This window comes from Callithrix jacchus, chromosome 1, assembly GCF_049354715.1.
Source record: "Callithrix jacchus isolate 240 chromosome 1, calJac240_pri, whole genome shotgun sequence".
In the NCBI taxonomy this organism is placed as follows: Eukaryota; Metazoa; Chordata; class Mammalia; order Primates; family Cebidae; genus Callithrix; species Callithrix jacchus.
In genome coordinates this window covers 178,906,059-178,924,289 of record NC_133502.1, presented here as the reverse complement: position 1 = coordinate 178,924,289, position 18,231 = coordinate 178,906,059, and the positions used below count along the sequence as shown (strand labels likewise).

At 48.4% G+C, this 18,231-nt stretch overlaps 1 protein-coding gene across 15 annotated transcripts in view; it reads right to left on the bottom strand.

Annotated features, from left to right (window-relative positions):
* Positions 1-859: 859 nt before the first annotated feature.
* The window catches only part of LOC128932312 (uncharacterized), a 68,917-nt gene continuing 51,545 nt past the window's right edge, over positions 860-18,231 (bottom strand). For 5 of the 15 annotated variants that reach the window (XM_078329535.1, XM_078329529.1, XM_078329526.1 and 2 more), the window contains one exon: positions 860-11,184. In XM_078329535.1, coding sequence (XP_078185661.1) covers positions 10,294-10,713 — 420 coding nt within the window. In that variant the 5' untranslated portion in view covers positions 10,714-11,184 and the 3' untranslated portion in view covers positions 860-10,293. Of the gene's footprint in view, positions 11,185-13,071; positions 13,451-14,330; positions 17,846-18,231 lie in introns of those variants that run through there. The other 10 variants (XR_013519562.1, XR_013519565.1, XR_013519552.1 and 7 more) reach the window with 2 other exon arrangements.

Sequence of the window (18,231 nt, the reverse complement as noted above, 5' to 3'; positions counted from 1 at the left end):
ACCAGCCTCCAAGTCATGTGGACCATAAGGAATGGTTTGAGACCATCCCAAGAAATATTTGGGCAGCTCAAGAGATGCAGGAACTGTTGCCCATCCCCATGTTTTGAGAACAAACAAGTAAAAGCTAAACCAGGGTCAAGCGCTCCGAGACTCACTCCCAGGCCGGGTCCGGTATCCTCTGGACAGGGCTCACACCCTACTGAGCCCCTGATGCTGACCTCAGGGGAGAAGGAGCCCGCCTCATTGTTAGGGGTTGTTGCTCACTGTTCAGGCAGTAAACTAAGCCTTGTTGTCATTTATGGCCATTTTGTCACCTTTATCATTGTCATTAGTGGCTGGCAAGAATATCCACAGTGAGTTGAAGATTACTGTTTGTCCTTTTTTTCTGTTCTCTCTCTCTCTCTGTTTCATAATTAAAAATTCCATTTAACCATTATGTGTATTTTGGCAGACACCATTGGCTTCCTACCCTAAATTCTTCCCTACCTTCTTCCTGGAAAGCCTGGCTTTCTTTCTGGCTTTCTGGTTCAGGTAACTATTCCTCCTCCACGTGACTTGAAGGAAGGTGAACCCTTACCCCTTGCCAAAGGAAACTCTGATGGACTAGGTCACCCTATGATCCCATTCCCCTTGCCAGTGACCGAGCTGGGAATGGGCATTTGATGCTGTTGTGGCCAATGGGCCATGAATGAGTGTGTGGTAGTGTCTCTCCACGAGACGCAAAGCAGCAGGTCAGAGGACCTCTACTGCCTGGAAGTCTTGAAGTCTTATTCTAAAGCAACAGCAATTAAGACTGCAGGGAAAGGCAAGGAAAGACAAAGAAGTCAACAGCGCAGGACAGAGAGTCCAGAAACAGATCTACACATACACAGCCTATTGACTTTTTACATGTTTGTGGGTACATAATAGGTGGATGTATTCATGAACTACATGAGATATTTTGATACAAGCATGCATGCATAATAATTGCATCATGGGAAATGGAGTATCCATCCCCTCAAGCTTCAAGCATTTATCGTTTGTGTTACAAACGATTCAATTATACCTTTAGTCATTTTTGAATGTGCAATTATCATTGACTATAGTCACCCTGTTGTGCTATCAAATACTACAGCCAATTTATTATTTTTTTCTTTTTGAGATGGAGTCTTGCTCTGTTACCGAGGCCAGAATGCCGTGGCACGATCTTGGCTTACTGCAACCTCCACCTCCCAAGTTCAAGCAATTCTCCTGCCCCAGCCTCCCAAGTAGCTGAAATTACAGGCACGTGCCACCACGCATGGCTAATTTTTATATTTTTAGTCGAGACAGGGTTTCACCATTGTTGGCCAGGCTGGGTCTTGAACTCCTGACCTCAGGTGATCCACCCACCTCAGCCTCCCAAAGTGCTGGGATTATGAGCGTGAGCCACCCACTGTGCCTGGCCCAGCCAATTGATTTTTGAGGAAGGTGCCAAGGAGAAAAGGAAGGTCTTTTTCAATGAATGGTGTGGGAACAAGTGAATATCCATATGGCAAAACAATGAACGTGGATCCCTGCCTCATGCCAGACACAAAGATTAATTGCAGATGATTTACAGGCGTCCATGGAAGAGTGAAACTAGAAGACATCTAGAAAAAAAGACAAGGAAGGCAGAAAGTGGAGCCCCTCTTCTTTCACTTAGTGATGTGATGTTTGCATAGGAGGGGAGGAACTGTGCAGCCATCTTGGAACCATGAGGACAGAGTCTGTGGACAGCAGGGAAAGAGTAAACAGCTTCAGAGCTGCCCTCCATGTGGCTTTCTTGCTATGTGCAATGATGCATTTTCCTTCATTGTTAAGCTAACTGTATTGCATTCTCCATAACTTGCAGCCAAAAGCATTCCCACTGAGACACACCTGTCCTTTGGTTTTTCCCTCCTATGGTGTAGAGTTTTACATAACTATTTCTATTCAGGTAATAAACACAAAACCATGAACACTGACCTTCATGTGGAATTTAAGGACTGCTAAATATTTTTCTGTACCTAGATTTCTCCTTCTCTGTTAACTTTGGAATCCAACCCTTGGGACAGGCGCTGAAGCACCCTGAGGAAAGGGCTGTGACTGTCCAGTGCCAAAAGTGATGCACAAGGCAAAGTGTCTCCAAAGGCCAGAGACCACAGCTGACTCATTCTCATGCATACCCTTGAATCCAAGTACAGCATCTGGAACACGGTAGGAGCTCAATAAATAAGTGTATGAATGGATGGATAGAACAAGAAAAGTCCAAGCCCTTTCATTCATTGTATTATAAGCTTGCAAGCCTAATCAGTACAACTAAAATACATAAGCCATATCTTCGTTTCTTTAATAATTCCCCGTAATTTACCCTCTTTCTTTAAGTAAGTTTCCCAGGTGTTTGAAGAATATTATCAGAACTGGGCAGTCCCTGTGTTGGGGACAGAGCCATTAAAGCTGGTATTTCTTTTTTTCTTTCTCCCTCTCTCTGTGTCTCTTTCTTTCTTTTTTCAAGATGGGGTCTTGTTCTGTTCCCAGGGTGAAGTGCAGCTGCATGATCATGACTCACTGCAGCCTCAACCTCCTAGGCTTAAGTGATCCTCCTGCATCACTTCCTGCGTAACTGGGACCACAGGTGCACACCACCATGTCTAGCTAATTTTTTTTTTTTTTTTGGAAGCAGGGTCTGTATTAGTCCATTCTCACACTGCTAATAAAGACATACCCAAGACTGGGTGATTTATAATGGAAAGAGATTTAATAGACACAGTTCCACATGGCTGGGGAGGCCTCACGATCATGATGGAAGGTAAAGGAGAAGCAAAGGCACATCTCACATGGTGTCAGGCAAGAGAGCTTGGTGCAGGGGAACTCCCACTTATAAAACCATGAAATCTTGGCCAGGCATGGTGGCTCATGCCCATAATCCCAGCACTTTGGGAGGTCAAGGTGAGCAGATCACCTGAGGTGGGGAGTTCAAGACCAGCCTGGCCAACATGGTGAAACCCCATCCCTACTAAAAATACAAAAATTAGCTGGGTGTGGTGGTGCATGCCTATAATCCCAGCTACTCGGGAGGGTGAGGCAGGAGAACTGCTTTAACCTGGGAGGCAGATGTTGTGGTGAGCCAAGATAGTGCCACTCCACTCCAGCCTGGGCGACACAGTGAAACTCTATCTCAAAAATAATAAATAAATAAAACTATCAGCTCTCATGAGACTTATTCACTACCATGTGAACAGAATGGCATAAACCGCCCCTATGATTCAATTACCTCCCACTAGGTCCCTCCCATGACACATGGGAATTATGGGAGGTACAATTCAAGATGAGATTTGGGTGGGGACACAGCCAAACTATATCAGGGTCTCACTATGTTGGCCAGGCTTTTCTTGAACTCTTGGACTCAAGAAATCTTCCTGCCTTTGCCTCCCAAAGTGCTGAGATTACAGATGTGAGGCATTGTGCCTGGCCAAAGCAGGTATTCCTATACAGCCTGACCTGCTCCCAAACCAGGACCCCTCCTGTCACAGCCACAGTCCCACTCCACCTACATTCCCACCATTAGCACCATTTCCTCTGTGTTAAACAGCAAAGATGGAGAGATTTGCCCCAGGAGCCCCTGTGATACTGTACTGGACTCAGATAAGACGGCCCTTGCCTTTACCCATCCACCCAGTGGATTGGACTGTTCAGGAGGTAAGCTCTTGTCAACCAGAAGATTCTGAAAGCTGTCTTCAAGGGAGTAGAAGGGAAGCATGACAGCCAAGAAAAATCATTTCAAAGCGTTTAAAGATGCCAGGTCAAGAGAGAGGGCAGTGAAAATGAAAGATAGTGCAGCTGCTGCATAAAACAGTTTGGCGGTTCATCAGATAAATTAAATGTGGAATTACCATATGACCCAGCAATTCCACCACTAGGTATATAGCCAGAAGCATCAAAAACAGATGTTCAGACAAAATCAACAATGTTGACAGCAGTACTGGTCACAACAGCCAAAAGGTGGAAACAACCCAAATATCCATTAACAAATAAAGGGATAAACGAAATGTAGTTTTTTGTTTTGTTTTGAGATGGAGTCTTGTTCTGTCGCCAGGCTGAGTGCAGTGGCGCAATCTCGGCTCACTGCAACCTCCACCTCGGGGTTCAAGTGATTCTCCCGCCTCAGCCTCCTAAGTAACTGGGACCACAGGTGCACACCACCACACCTGGCTAATTTTTGTATTTTTAGTAGAGACAGAGTTTCACCATGCTGGCCAGGATGGTCTCCATCTCTTGACCTTGTGATACACCCGCCTCGGCCTCCCAAAGTGCTGGGATTACAGGTATGAGCCATTTCGCCCAGCCAACAAAATGTAGTATTAACTATATGACAGAATATTACTCAGCAATAAAAAAGAATGATATACTGATCCCTGATGCAACATGGATGAACATTTAAAACATTATGCTAAATAAAAGCAGCCAGGTGCCAAAGGCCACATATTTTATGATTCCATTTATACAGAATTACATAAATGGAATCTGAAAGAACCCAGAATAGGCAATTCCACAGAGACCGAAAACAATTTTGTGGTTGCTAGGGGGTGAGGATAGGAGAGGGAGGGAGTGGCCGCTAAATGGGGACAGGGTTTCTTCTTGAGGTGGTGAAATGTTCTGGAATTAGACAGTGGTAATGACCACACAACATCGTGAAAGTACTCAATGCTGCTGAACCGTACACTTTAAAATCATTACAATAATGTCATGAATTTTATGTTATGTGTATTTCATCTTTCTTTTCTTTTCTTTTTTTTTTTTTTTGAGACAGGGTCTCACTCTGTCACCCAGGCTGGAGTGCAGTGGCACAATCACAGTTACGGCAGCCTCCATCTCTCAGGCTCAAGCAATTCTCCTGCCTCAGTCTCCCAACTAGCTGGGACTACAGGCATGCACCATCACACCCAGCTAATTTTTGTATTTTTAGTAGAAACAGGGTTTCACCATATTGGCCAGGCTGGTCTCAGACTCCTGACTTCAAATGATCCTCCTGCCTCGGCCTCCCAAAGTGCTGGGATTACAGACATGAGCCACTGTGGCCAGCCTCAGCTAATTAAAAAAAAAAAATTGTAGAGAGGGGAATCTTCTATACTGTTCAGGCCAGTCTTGAACTCCTGGTCTCAAATGATCCTCCTACCTCAGCATCCTAAAGCACTGAGATTACAATCATGACATTTAAAACAAAACAAAACAGCAGCAACAAAAACCAGTATGACTGCCTGGGAAGAGTGGCTAGAAAACCAGAATAAGGGGATCTCAAACGACCAGGGGACCTGGGGAGGCCAGCTGGGGCCACCCTCTGCGTCTAAGTGAGACTGAGCCCAGCCCCTGCAGTGGGAGTGATTCTGGGCCCAGGCCAGAGCTTTCTGACATCCTTGGACCCCTCCTCACTCATCTCCTTTAAGTCCCTGTCAATTCAATGTAGTCTTCTGAAGTCTCCACCAAAGAATCCAGCGTCACCAAGATGACGTCAATCAAGGAAAACGATCAATCCTAACCACTGGGCCACAACAGCTGACCTTTGATGAAAGCAGAGGATTGCAAAAAAAATCAGATTAAAGATGTTTAACTAATGGTGCCTGGAGCTGCTTCCCAAGAAACACCATTTGGAAAATCTGAAGGAGAGAAATGCTTCCCAGCCCAGACAATAAGCCATGACCTTCTTAGCCTGAAGAGGAGCTTCTTGCCAAGGGCCAAGATTTATGGGGTGGACTCCCGTTTACAAAGGAGATGTAATCACATCTCTCACTTGACATTTAGTAGAAACAAGCCTACATCCCAGGAATGAAAGCCTCAAGAACAAAGCGCTTAGTGGCTGCTGCACACACACATACAACATATACAATTGTCTTGAATTTGGGCCACCCAAACATCGAGTTTGGGAATGCCCCTGCTTATGAGGTTTAGTGGAACGCGGACCTTGCCTGCTACTGCAGATGCTAAGATGCCAGTTACTCGCTTTCCCATCCTCTCCTGCAGCTGAGGCGGGAGACTGTCATGGGCTCTGCCCACCAAATACAGTCGCGCTGGCCTTTGGATCTGGAACCAGAGACACAAAGAAGCTGGTGGCCCCTTAGTGGCAGTGGCAGCAAAAGTATCCTGGTGTGGTAGGGGCGGTTGAGTGAGCCACAGTCTCTAGTCATCAGACGAGGGCTGCGATGACGTCAGGGGCTTGTTTCCGCCTCGGCAGCGCCAAGCAGAATTCTGTAGCTCACCTGTGAGCACTTAACAGCGCTGCTTAAATCAGCAAAAGCTGGCTTCTGTAGCCTTCAATTAAGAACACACCTCCCAGGTGTGCTGGCTCAGGCCTGTAATCTCAGCACTTTCGGAGGTGGAGGCGGGCAGATCACTTGAGCCCAGAAATTTGAGACTAGCTTGGACAACATGACGGAACCCCATCTCGACGAAAAAACACAAAAATTAGCCGGGGGTGGTGGCGCAGGCCTGTAGTCCCAGCTACTCAGGGGCTGAGATGAGAGCATTGCCAGAGCCCAGGAGGTGGAGGTTGCAGTGAGTTCAGACTGCACTCCAACCTAGGTAACAGAACAAGACCCAGTCTCAAAAACAAAAAAACAAACAAAAAACCCACTCACTCCTTCTAGTAATGGCTTCCAACACACCCCCTGCTCCTAAGGAGTAGTCATGTGACCCAACCTGAACCAATCATAGTGTCCCATCCCTCCAGTCACAGTGATTGGTCTAGAGTTGGGCATATGACCCCCCAAACAGAGCCAATCAGCATCTTTCCCTGGGATGTTTCTTCTGTGGAAGAATCCCTCAAAGACTATAAAATTTGGGGGGAACAGCTACTATGTTCCCCACCCTCAGGGAGGAGATCATCTGCAGCAGGAGAGAGTGAAGCCAATAGAAACAAGAAGGGAGAGAGAGGAAGAGAGAGAAGCCTGGTATCCTTTGACTCCCTGCTCCCACCATACTTTCTGTGGTATGATTATGCAAATCTGTAACTTCCTTTTTTGTTGTTTTGAGACAAGATCTCCCTCTGTCACCACCCAGGCTGGAGTACAGTGGTGCAATCAAGGCTCACTGCAGTGCAGGTGCGGTGGCTCACGTCTGTAATCCCAACCCTTTTGTAGGCTGAGGCGAGCAGATCACTTGAGGTTAGGTGTTCAAGACCAGCCTAGCCAACATGGAGACACTGCATCTCTACTAAAAATAGAAAAAATTAACCAGGTGTGGTGGTAGGCACCTGTAATCCCAGCTACTCAGGAGGCTGAGGCAGGAAAATTGCTTGAACCCCGGGTGCAGAGATTGCAGTGAGCCGAGATTGTGCCACTGCACTCCAGACTGGGCAACAGAGCAAGATACCATCTCAAGAAAAAACAAAGAAAAGGCTCACTGCAGCTTTGAGCTCCTGGGCTCAAGCAATTCTCCCACCTTGGCCTCCTGAGTAGCTGGAACCGAATATGCACCACCACACCTAAGTTCTTTTGTTTTTGGTAGAGTTGGGGGGGGGGGGTCTCATTATGTTGCCCAGGCTGGTCTCGAACTCCTGGTCTCAAGTGATCCACCTGCCTTGATCTCCCAAAGTGCTGGAATTACAGGTGTGAGCCACTACACCTGGCCCTATAAATTCCCTTTTCTTGCCTAGGCTCATTTGGATTGGATTTTTGCCATTTGCCACAAAAATCCTAAATAATGCAGGTGGAGAAATGTTGCTTTATTCAGGACATGGCCTCATGGGCCTTTCCCTTGAAATGACAACTGACTTACAGTTAAAAGAAACAAAAATCCCTGTGCACAGAAACATCTTTGGCAGAGCAGGCCAACATCAGTGAGGCAACAAACATTAACTGAACATCTTCCTTAGTCCAGGTCCTGCCTAAGCACTTCCAACATATGAAAAATGATCTGGCATCCAGCAAGCGCTCAGTGAGTGCTGGGTACAACAAACTATGATTAGCATTGGTGCTAATGGTTCTTCCATTTATAGGTCAGCCACAAGGGGACAGAAAGGGTGGGTTCAGAGTTTGGGATGGGTTCTGGCCCCTTTTTTAAACAAACATCTCTAAGGCCACACCCCAAGTGGTTTTTCCTAGCTCTGTGAACTTCAAGAAGGGAAAGATACATTTTTGTTTCGTTTTGAGATGGAATTTTGCTCTTGTTGCCCAGGCTGGAGTTCAATGGCACAATCTCAGCTCACTGCAACCTCCGCCTCTCAGGCTTAAGTGATTCTCCTGCCTCAGCCTCCCAGTAGCTGGGATTACAGGTGTCCACCACCACGCCCAGCTAATTTTTGTATTTTTAGTAGACACAGAGTTTTGCCATGTTGTCCAGGCTGGTCTTGAACTCCTGACTTCAAGTGATCTGCCTGCCTCAGCCTCCCAAAGTGCTGGGATTACAGGCGTAAGCCACTGCACCTGGCCGTATTTTTTGATATAATCAGAAAACTGTGCTCACTGAGGGAGCTGGTGATCTGCTCTTGGAGAAAGCAATCCACTTTAAATACAGTACTTTAATAATTAAAGAATTCCCTGAATTCCAGCTTGGAACATTCTTGCCAAATCTCCCCTCCTGGCTTAGGGAACTCAAATCTGTACCTTCTGGGCCTGGAATGAGAGAAAGACTAACCCTCCACCCCTTCACTCCCAGTTGCTGAAATCAACCCATTGGGCATGCTGGCTTGGCCTTCGTCTGACCTTCAGGCCTCACTCAGTGAGGCATCATAGCCAAAGAAGCACAGGTGAGATTCAAGGCGTCAGAGTCAAGTAGCTCCCTACTGAAAACTGTTGGAGTTTTAGCAAAGGCAGAATCACACCCCAAAACCACCCTCTCAACCTTCCAGAAACCCCCTCTCAACACGTCTCCCCGCAATGCCTGTCATCCTTACAGCTGCTCCTCTAAATTCTCTTTTCCTTCTCTTGCTTCAGTCTCCTCTCCCTTCCAAATCTGTGCTTTTCCCAGCCAGGCGTGGTAGCTCATACCTGTAATGACAGCACTTTGGGAGGCTGCGGTGGAAGGCTCACTTGAGGCCAGGAGTTTAAAACCAGCCTGAACAACATAGTGAGACCCTGCTTCTACAAAAAAATTAAAAATCAGCTAGGCATAGTGGTGCACACCTGTGGTCCAGCTACTTGGGAGGCTGAGGTGGGAGGATTCCCTAAATTCAGGAGTTCAAGGTTATGGTGAGCCATCTCACCATTGTATTCCAGCCTGGGTGACAGAGCAAGATCCTGCCTCTAAAAAAATAAATAGGCCGGGTGTGGTGGCTCACGCCTGTAATCCCCACACTTTGGGAGGCTGAGGTGGGCAGATCACCTGAGGTCAGGGGTTCAAGGAAAGTGCATCTCAAAAAACAAAAAGGCAGGGAAGAGGAGCTGGTGAAGCCAAGGGACCTCCACTTTCGCCCTTTGGTAAATGACTTTTTTTAATGCTGTGGGTCCATTGGTGTATATATTTATGGGGTGTGTGAGATGTTTGGATACAGGCATGCCATGTGAAATAAGCATGTCATGGAGAATGGACATCTGTCCCCTCAAGCACTCACTGAGTCACAAACAACCCAACTATACTCCCTACGTTGTTTTAAAATGTGCAGTCGAGTTATTCTTGACTGTAGCCCCTGTTGTGCTATCAAACACTAGGTCTTACCCATTCACCTGTAACCACCCCGCCTCCCCTGCCTCGCTGCCCTGCCCAGCCTCTGGCAGCTGTCCTTCCACTCCCCACAGCCATGGATTCAATTGTTCCAATGTTTAAATCTGACAAGTAAGTGAGAGTGCCGCATTTGTCTTTCTGTGCTGGCTTAGAGAAACCATTTTACAGTATCTGGCGTGCTCGATGTGATGACTAACAGCCTGTGAGTCGGGGCTGCTCCGGTAAGGGGTAAGGGGTGTAATAGGGGTGGGGCTTTAGTCAGGGGGTAATGAGGCCCCACCCATGGCCCAGCAGCCATGGAGATAGCGAATGCCCTGCAGGAAGTCAAGGCTACATGTTGATGTCCTCCTCCCGGCTCCTGGGAGATGTCCTCCTCCCGGCTGCTGAACTGACATCCTCCTTCCAGCTGCTGAAGTGACATCCTCCTCCCGGCTGCTGAAGTGACATCCTCCTCCCGGCTGCTAAAGCGACGTCCTCCTCCTGGCTGCTGAAGCGATATCCTCCTCCCGGCTGCTGAACTGACGTCCTCCTCCCGGCTGCTGAACTGACGTCCTCCTCCCGGCTGCTGAAGTGACGTCCTCCTCCCGGCTGCTGAACTGACGTCCTCCTCCCGGCTGCTGAAGTGACGTCCTCCTCCCGGCTGCTGAAGTGACGTCCTCCTCATGGCTGCTGAAGTGACGTCCTCCTCCCGGCTGCTGAAGTGACGTCCTCCTCATGGCTGCTGAAGTGACGTCCTCCTCCCGGCTGCTGAAGTGACGTCCTCCTCATGGCTGCTGAAGTGACGTCCTCCTCCCGGCTGCTGAAGTGACGTCCTCCTCCCGGCTGCTGAAGTGACGTCCTCCTCCCGGCTGCTGAAGTGACGTCCTCCTCCCGGCTGCTGAACTGACGTCCTCCTCCCGGCTGCTGAACTGACGTCCTCCTCCCGGCTGCTGAAGTGACGTCCTCCTCCCGGCTGCTGAAGTGACGTCCTCCTCCCGGCTGCTGAAGTGACGTCCTCCTCCCGGCTGCTGAACTGACGTCCTCCTCCCGGCTGCTGAAGTGACGTCCTCCTCCCAGCTGCTGAAGTGACGTCCTCCTCATGGCTGCTGAAGTGACATCCTCCTCCCGGCTGCTGAACTGACGTCCTCCTCCCGGCTGCTGAAGTGACGTCCTCCTCCCGGCTGCTGAAGTGACGTAATCCTCCTGGCTGCTGAAGTGACCTCCTCCTCACTGCTGTGTGAAGTGGTGACGTCCTCCTCCCAGCTGCTGAAGTGACATAATCCTCCCGGCTGCTGTAGTGACATAATCCTCCTGGCTGCTGAAGTGACCTCCTCCTCACTGCTGTGTGAAGTGGTGACATCCTTCTCACGGCTGCTGAAGTGTCGTCCTCCTCCCGGCTGCTGAAGTGACATCCTTCTCATGGCTGTGTGAAGTGAAGTCCTCCTCCTGGCTGCTGAAGTGATGTCCTCCTCACAGCTGTGTGAAGTAACGTCATCCTCCCAGCTGCTGAAGTGATGTCCTCACGACTGTGTTAATGGGTGTGTGGCAGAGATGTGTGGGTTCCAGCTATGACTGATGAGAAAAATAACACTGATCACAATTTCCCAGCCACAAAATAGGGGGGCAGCAGAGTGAGGACCTGGCACAGAGAAGAAACAGACACACCTGAACACGCAGAGTGGGATAGGCAGCCCACACTCACCCCTGCATCCTCACTTCCTCCGCTGGAACACAAGCATTTTGTGTGTATCATGTGAGTGTGCATGTGAGTAGGTGTGATGTGTGCAAGAGCCCATCTGTGTGTATGCGGTGAGCATGGCTGTGTGCTCACCCACCATGGCTTGGCTCTCAGTGCTCAGCTCTGACTCTGCCCTCTGTGGTCCTGTGGACATGTCCAGCTCTGTGGCATGAGAGTGGATGTGTGTCTCTGTCCAGCTGAGAGGACTGTGAGGAGAGTGAGGGGAAACCGCCCTTTGCGTGGCTTTCCATGCCTGACCTCTGAGCTGGTCCTGTCCCACTGTGAGGGGAATGAGTGGATACACCCTCTGTGTGGTTTTTCATGACCAACCTCTGAACTGGCCCCAACCCACTATGAGGAGACTTGGCAGATGCCGGCCTCGGCTGTGGCTTTCCATGCCTGACCTCTGAATTGGCCCCATCCTGCCTCCCACCTGCAGGCTACGGGGGCCACACCTGCCATCTGCCCAGTGAGGCACAGGTGTTTCTCAAAAGTAGGGGCTCCCCTCCTGCCAGCTCTGCTGGCACCCACCCAACTCAGAGACTGCAGGCCAGGTTAAAGTAAGAAAATGGACCCGGGATAGCAGGAGCCTGGCTGGCAGTGTTGATGGATTGTGGCCTTGAAATAAACCCTTGAACATTTGTAGACTAAGAACCTTGATCCATGCCGGGCAAAATGAAAACCGTGTGAGAACAGCTCTGTGGATTCCAAGGGCATCAGCTGGATCCGGGAATCTGGTTTGGCTGTGGTAGCCGCTTGTGTCTGCTCCACAGTGGCTCTGCTCAGACCCAGATCCAGGCCTCTCCCAGAGAATCATCCCTGCCCACTCTTTCCTTCACCCACCATGGCTTGGTTTTCAGTGCTCAGCTCTGACCCTGCCCTCTGTGGTCCTGTGGACATGTCCAGCTCTGTGGAAACCACCACTCTTGGGGTGCGGCCTCTGCCATGCAAATAGCCCTACTGGCCTTAAGATGTCCTTGGAGCAGAGCCGTTCCTGGGGGGCTACTAGCCACAACCTCAGGCACCACAAGCCACACCTGCCACATCCATGGCTGCCCCTCAGGCCCCACCTGCCACGACCTCAAGCACCACAGGCCCTAGCTGCTGTGCCCACAGCTGCCCCTCAGGCCCCATCTGCCATGCCCATGGCTGCCTCTCAGGCCCCACCTGCCGTGCCCACAGCTGCCCCACAGGCCCCACCTGCCACACCAACGACTGCCCCACAGGCCCCACCTGCGGTGCCCATGGCTGCCCTTCTTGCTCAAGGGCATTTCTTTGAACAAGGCTTTTGGGTTTTCTTTACATGGAGTTTATAAATCACATACAGTCTTCTTGGTCATAAGAAGACAGGAACAAGTCTCGCAGACATCATGGGGAGTCAAGGTGACCCCCATGTGTGAGGTGCTGCTTCGAGTGTGTGGATCCTCTCAGCAAGAGGTAACAGCCACCCAGCCCCAGGAGCCCCAGCCTAGGTTCAAAGTCCTGCGTTTCTTTTCAGTGTCTTCTGGATCTGAAGGGCGGGGTCCCATGAATCACAGGCAGCCTCCATGTCTCCAGAGCAGGGAGAAGAGGCCCCTCTCAATTATCCCTTCCTGCAAATCCCCCTCCCATCCCAGAGCTGCGACAGCAGAAACTTCTGGATAGTGGAACCTTCTGGAAGATGGATTTCCAAGGACTGTCCTTATCCAAAAACTGAATTCAAGAAAAACACACTGACATGATTGAGGGCAGAGGTGTGTAATACAAATGAAGGTATCGTTTTCAAGTAACCTGAAAACGGAATTATTCATTAAAGTTTATTACATTAAATATTTTGCACCTTTTATCTCAGCTTTCACACAAAATCTTGCAAGTACCTCTTAATAATCCATTTCTACACCTGTTGAATGTGATGAGTGTTACATGTATTTTACAACATTCCAAACCTGACACTCAGTGAAAACACAGGGCCTCATTAGAAGGAATACAGGTTTTTAAAAAGCAGAGAATAGCCGAGCATGGTGGCTCACACCTGTAATCCCAGCACTTTGGGAGGCTGAGGCAGGCGTATCATGAAGTCAGAAGTTCGAGACCATCCTGGCCAACATGGTGAAACCCCGTCTTTAATTAAAAAATAAATAAATAAAATTAAAAGCAGAGAATATTTAATCCATGAATAAAAGAGAAAGGAACTGCTATTAGATAGAAATGCTGAAAAGAATGTATTGCTTATTTACTTTTGAAAACAGCTCTATTCATTCAACGCCTGTTGGTAGCTGCAAGCACCAGTATTTCAGGCTCTGGCCTCAGGCCCAGCCCACTGCCTGCTGCGGGTCCCCAGGGAGCATCCACATCTCCCTCCCACAGGCAAGGCTGCCTCATAATGAGTGTGTGCCTCACTTTGTCTTCACCTTTCAAAATTGTGCTATGCATTATAACAAGTCTCATTTAAATGAAAACTTTATGCATCAGAAATAGAAAGACCACAAAATGTGTGTCCACCCCGAACTCTAGTGCGACCAACACTGCCAGACACTGGCTGGGCAAATGGGAGTGATTCATTTGACATTTCTGCACTCGATTTTTAAACTGCATATTGAACTTGAAGTTTAAAACTTCATGAAGTTTCCCAGGGATGCTGAAGACAAACAAGCCCAGTTAGACCCAGATGAAAGGAAGAAAGAGAAAAAGAGAGAGGGAGGGCAGGGGGAGGGAAACGGCAGAGGTGCCGCCTCATTCACCTTCCTAAATGAGCTCAGTGATTCTCGATGACTCTGTGGCCACTCAAGTAATGGGCACTTTCTCCTCTGCGGTGCCCCCGGGGTGGCTTCGCCATCTGTGTTTATTTCCTCCTAGCTGAGGAATGGGCTCCTTCTCAGACCCCGGGCCCTGGAGACTCTCCCTTTAACCAGCACCGTGAGATCTTTGCTCCCTCCTGGGCCCAACTGATGATATCACCAAAGACACGCATGTAAAATGCAAAGTAAAAAACACCACAAGATTTTAAGTTAACCTTGGAGCATTTTATTCTAACGATCTGGAATCCGTATCACTGTAAAAGACACGACCCACACTCAGTTTAAAATCATATGCAGGGGTTTTGGGAATGAGATAAAAAGGCACTGAGCCTCTTCAGCTGATGTCTAACACCACAGCCTACCTCTGGAATTCCCAGGCCGGTGCTTTCAGTGCTATGCTTCGAGGTAGACTGTGTAAACTCAAAGTCCAACGAGCTTATGAAATACTTTTCATGGTTTTCTTAATTTTAGGAGGGTTTTTGAAATACGTTTTTGTTTTGTGAAGGGGACACCCTCTTTGACTTGCGGGAGCCTTCTCCATCTGCGTGTACTGAAGCCAGTGTCTGCTGCATAGCCTCTCAGCCGAAGTGCCCATGGTCAGGTGCAGCGGCTCACTCGATTGTCCCGGAGAGCTCCTCCCCTCGCCCCTCCACCCACAGCCACTTGAAACCACTGCTCTGCTCCCCCACATGGCAGCACTGCCTCCCCCAGGATGTCATGTGGCAGGATCCTTCATCTGTGCCCACTGAAATAGGCTTCCTTCCCTGGCCGAGTGTCCTGGGAGAGCTGCTGCATTCAGGGCGCATCTTTCCACGCTGGCTGGAGCCCCCTGTGTGGAAGCATCACATTGGTTCACACCTTCTCCTGTCGATGGACACTTTGTTCTCGTCCAGTTGTTGGCAATGAGGAATAGGCCTAAACACTCCTGTGCAGGTTGATGTGCACACATTACGTTCTCTTGGGGGAAATGCCAGGAGTGGGGTTGCAGGATGATGTGGTAAGGATAGTGGGACCCCTCCCATTACCACTGCAGCTTAGGAGGGTCTCAGTTCCTCTGCGTCATCACTAGAGCCTGGATTGGCCACTGGTTTCTGTTTTTAGACATTCTAATAAATTTTCAGAGCGACTGCTGATCAGCAGTTCTCCAACAGCTCTGTGATGCTGAGTGTCTGTCCTGGGCGATCTGCCCTGCTGATGCCTTCTCTGATGAGGCCTCCATTCTAATATTTGCCCTCTCTTTTATATCGGGGTTTTCACTTTCTTATGGTTAAGTTTTGACAATTCTTCATATATTCTGCATGCCAGTACGTTGTGAAACGTGTGATTCACAAATATTTTTTGCTAGACCATACTTTGTACTTTTTCTCTTTAAATTCTTATATTGCTATATAGAGTTACAATTTTAAATTTATTACTAAATTTAATAAGTCAATATTTTCTTTTATGAATCATGCTTTTGGTGTCAGGTCTAAGAACTTTTCACCAAACCCGAGGCTGTGCAAATTTTCCCATTTTTATCTAAAGGTTTTATAGCATCATGTTCTACGATTAGGACTGTGACAAACGTCGAGTAGCGTTTCGTATCAGCCGTGGCCATATCTTCCTTCATCTCTGACAGTATAATGGGCATTTCTGCTGCCTGCGCCCTGTGCTGTTCCTGTCTTCTTGGTCCGCTTTTCCTGTGAGTTTCAGGGGATGCCTTAGTGCTGGCGCTGTCCTGGTCCATCAGAGGTCCCATGGGCTTGCCAACGTGGGAAAGTCAGGACTATGATACTGACAGGATGCCCTGTGACTCAGGGAGGTGCTGATGGGGGTTTCCAAGTAGCAGAGAGAGAGGCGTTTGGTTTTACAGATGGGAGAGACTTGGGAGGGGATGAACTTGAGAAATGCCATTGATAAGAGGACCAGGCAGAGCAGGTCTCAGGCTGACCCGCTGTGTGAGCACCAAACGTGGTTGTGTCAGTGGCCATACCAGGAGGGAACCCTCAACCACAGGCCTCTGGGTGTCCAAGGTCAAGTCTTGTTCAGGAGGTATGTTCAGCTGAGTCAACCATGGCAGAAATACATAAGGGCGATCCCATGGTTCCTCTGGTTAAATCCCCTGCTAACCCCACCTTACTCAGAGAGGGAGCCAAGTCCTCACAGCAGCCTGCAAGCCCCACCTGCCTGCCCTGGTGGCTCATGCCTGTAATCCCAGCCCTTTGGGAGGCTGAGGCAGGCAGATCACCTGAGGTCAGGAGTTTGAGACCAGCCTGGCCAGCATGGTGAAACCCTGTTTCTAGTAAAAATACAAAAATTAGCTGAGCATTGTGGCACAAACCTGTAATTCCAGGTACTTGGGAGGCTGAGGCAGGAGAATCGCTTAAACTCAGAAGGCAGAGGTTGCAGTTAGCTGAGATTGTGCCACTGCACTCCAGGCTGAGTGACAGAGCAAGACTCCATCTCAAAAACATAATAATAGTAATAATAAAAGAAAAAGGCAAAAATTTATACAAGTAAACAGAAACATGGCAAAAGAGTTGAACCAGCCCTTCACAGAAGAAAAAAATGTAAAGGAATGCCCAATAATAACATGAACAGGGTCTCAACCTAACAGGGTGAGATGCCAGGTGACACTCAGCAGACTGGGAAAGATCCCACAATTGGTACAAGTGTTGGGGAGAATGGAGAGCCACAAGAACACTCAGCCACCACTAAGAATGATTGTGAATTACTTTTTCTATGCTTGCTTATGAAAGGGTGTGTGTTGTGGGTTATGAGGAAAATTACATTTCTTACTGAGATAAAGTTTTAAAAATGGAAAGCTACTGACCAGAAGAAACTGCACTGTGTACAAAAGAAATGCCCAAGAACCTTCACAGTAACACAGTCCTAGGGGCCCACCTGGCCAAACATTCATCAGCAGGAAAATGACATTACCCACGGTCCCCTCCACCACGAGAGGTCATGCAGCAATGAAAATGAATCAGGTCAGTGTGCACGGGTCTCAGGAAGAGAACAGAGGATGAAAATAGACATGGAGCAAATCCTCAGAGCCAGTGCAGCAGAGGAGCAGCCACACAGGGGACTCCTTCACATCAAAGTTCAAAACTGCAGCCAGGGCAACAGAGCAAGACCCTGTCTCAAAAAGACAAGAGTATTCAAAACCCACATGCAGTATTGTTTAGCTGTGTGCACAAATGCGAGGAAAGAAATGCACCACGAAGGAAAGTACGGCAATGATAAAGACTAAAGCAAAAAGCCACTCCCTCTGAAGGAGAAGGAAAGGGCCTGGGATTCAGGAGGGGCCTCCAGAAAGCATCTGAAGCTTGGTTTCTTCAGATTCTATTCCCTACATTGAGCGGAGGTCCTGTGTGTCCAATGTGTGAACATTCCTCATACCTGACCCATATTATACAAGTGCTTATTTCCTATACAGTTTGAGAAGACAGTTATAAACAAACTGTGTTAAAGAGCAAAATGGCAGATGAGCATCAGGAAGGAACCTCAAGCACATCTGAGACATTCTACCCATGGAACCTCACCATGGATACCCTTGTGCTCACAGGCCAGGCCTCCCCTCAAAACTCAGTCAGTTGTTGAAGATCAGAGGCTGTACTCATCACAGCAGAGGGGCAGGACCGGCTGAAATGGGGTCCTTCTGTGACACCCACTGCATCCCCAGCGGCACGAAGCAACCCAGCTGCCAGGTCTCACAGAAGATAATCGTGCACTGAAACTGCATGGGGAAAATGGTAAGTTCTCCGTGTGTCCATAAGCAGCAACTCTCAAATTCACCTCTGTCCTTCAACCCTTCTCCATGAAACAACTTTATGGAGCTTTACTTGGACCTATTTTTTTATTTATTTTTATTTTAGTAACTATTGAAAAGTTAAATATTGGGTATATGTGTGATATTGTCTCTATCAGTCAGGATAATCCTGGTTGAATTTCTACTATTATTATTATTGCTAACATCATTTCATTTTCTTAAGCTTTTTAATTCCTGAGGATATTGATCAGGGTCTTTCTGTCTTGTGAAACAGAAAACAAATCCCAACTGTGTAGAAGGAAAGAGAATGCATTGACACCAAGGACTGAGACACTCCCAGACTCAGCTCGCGT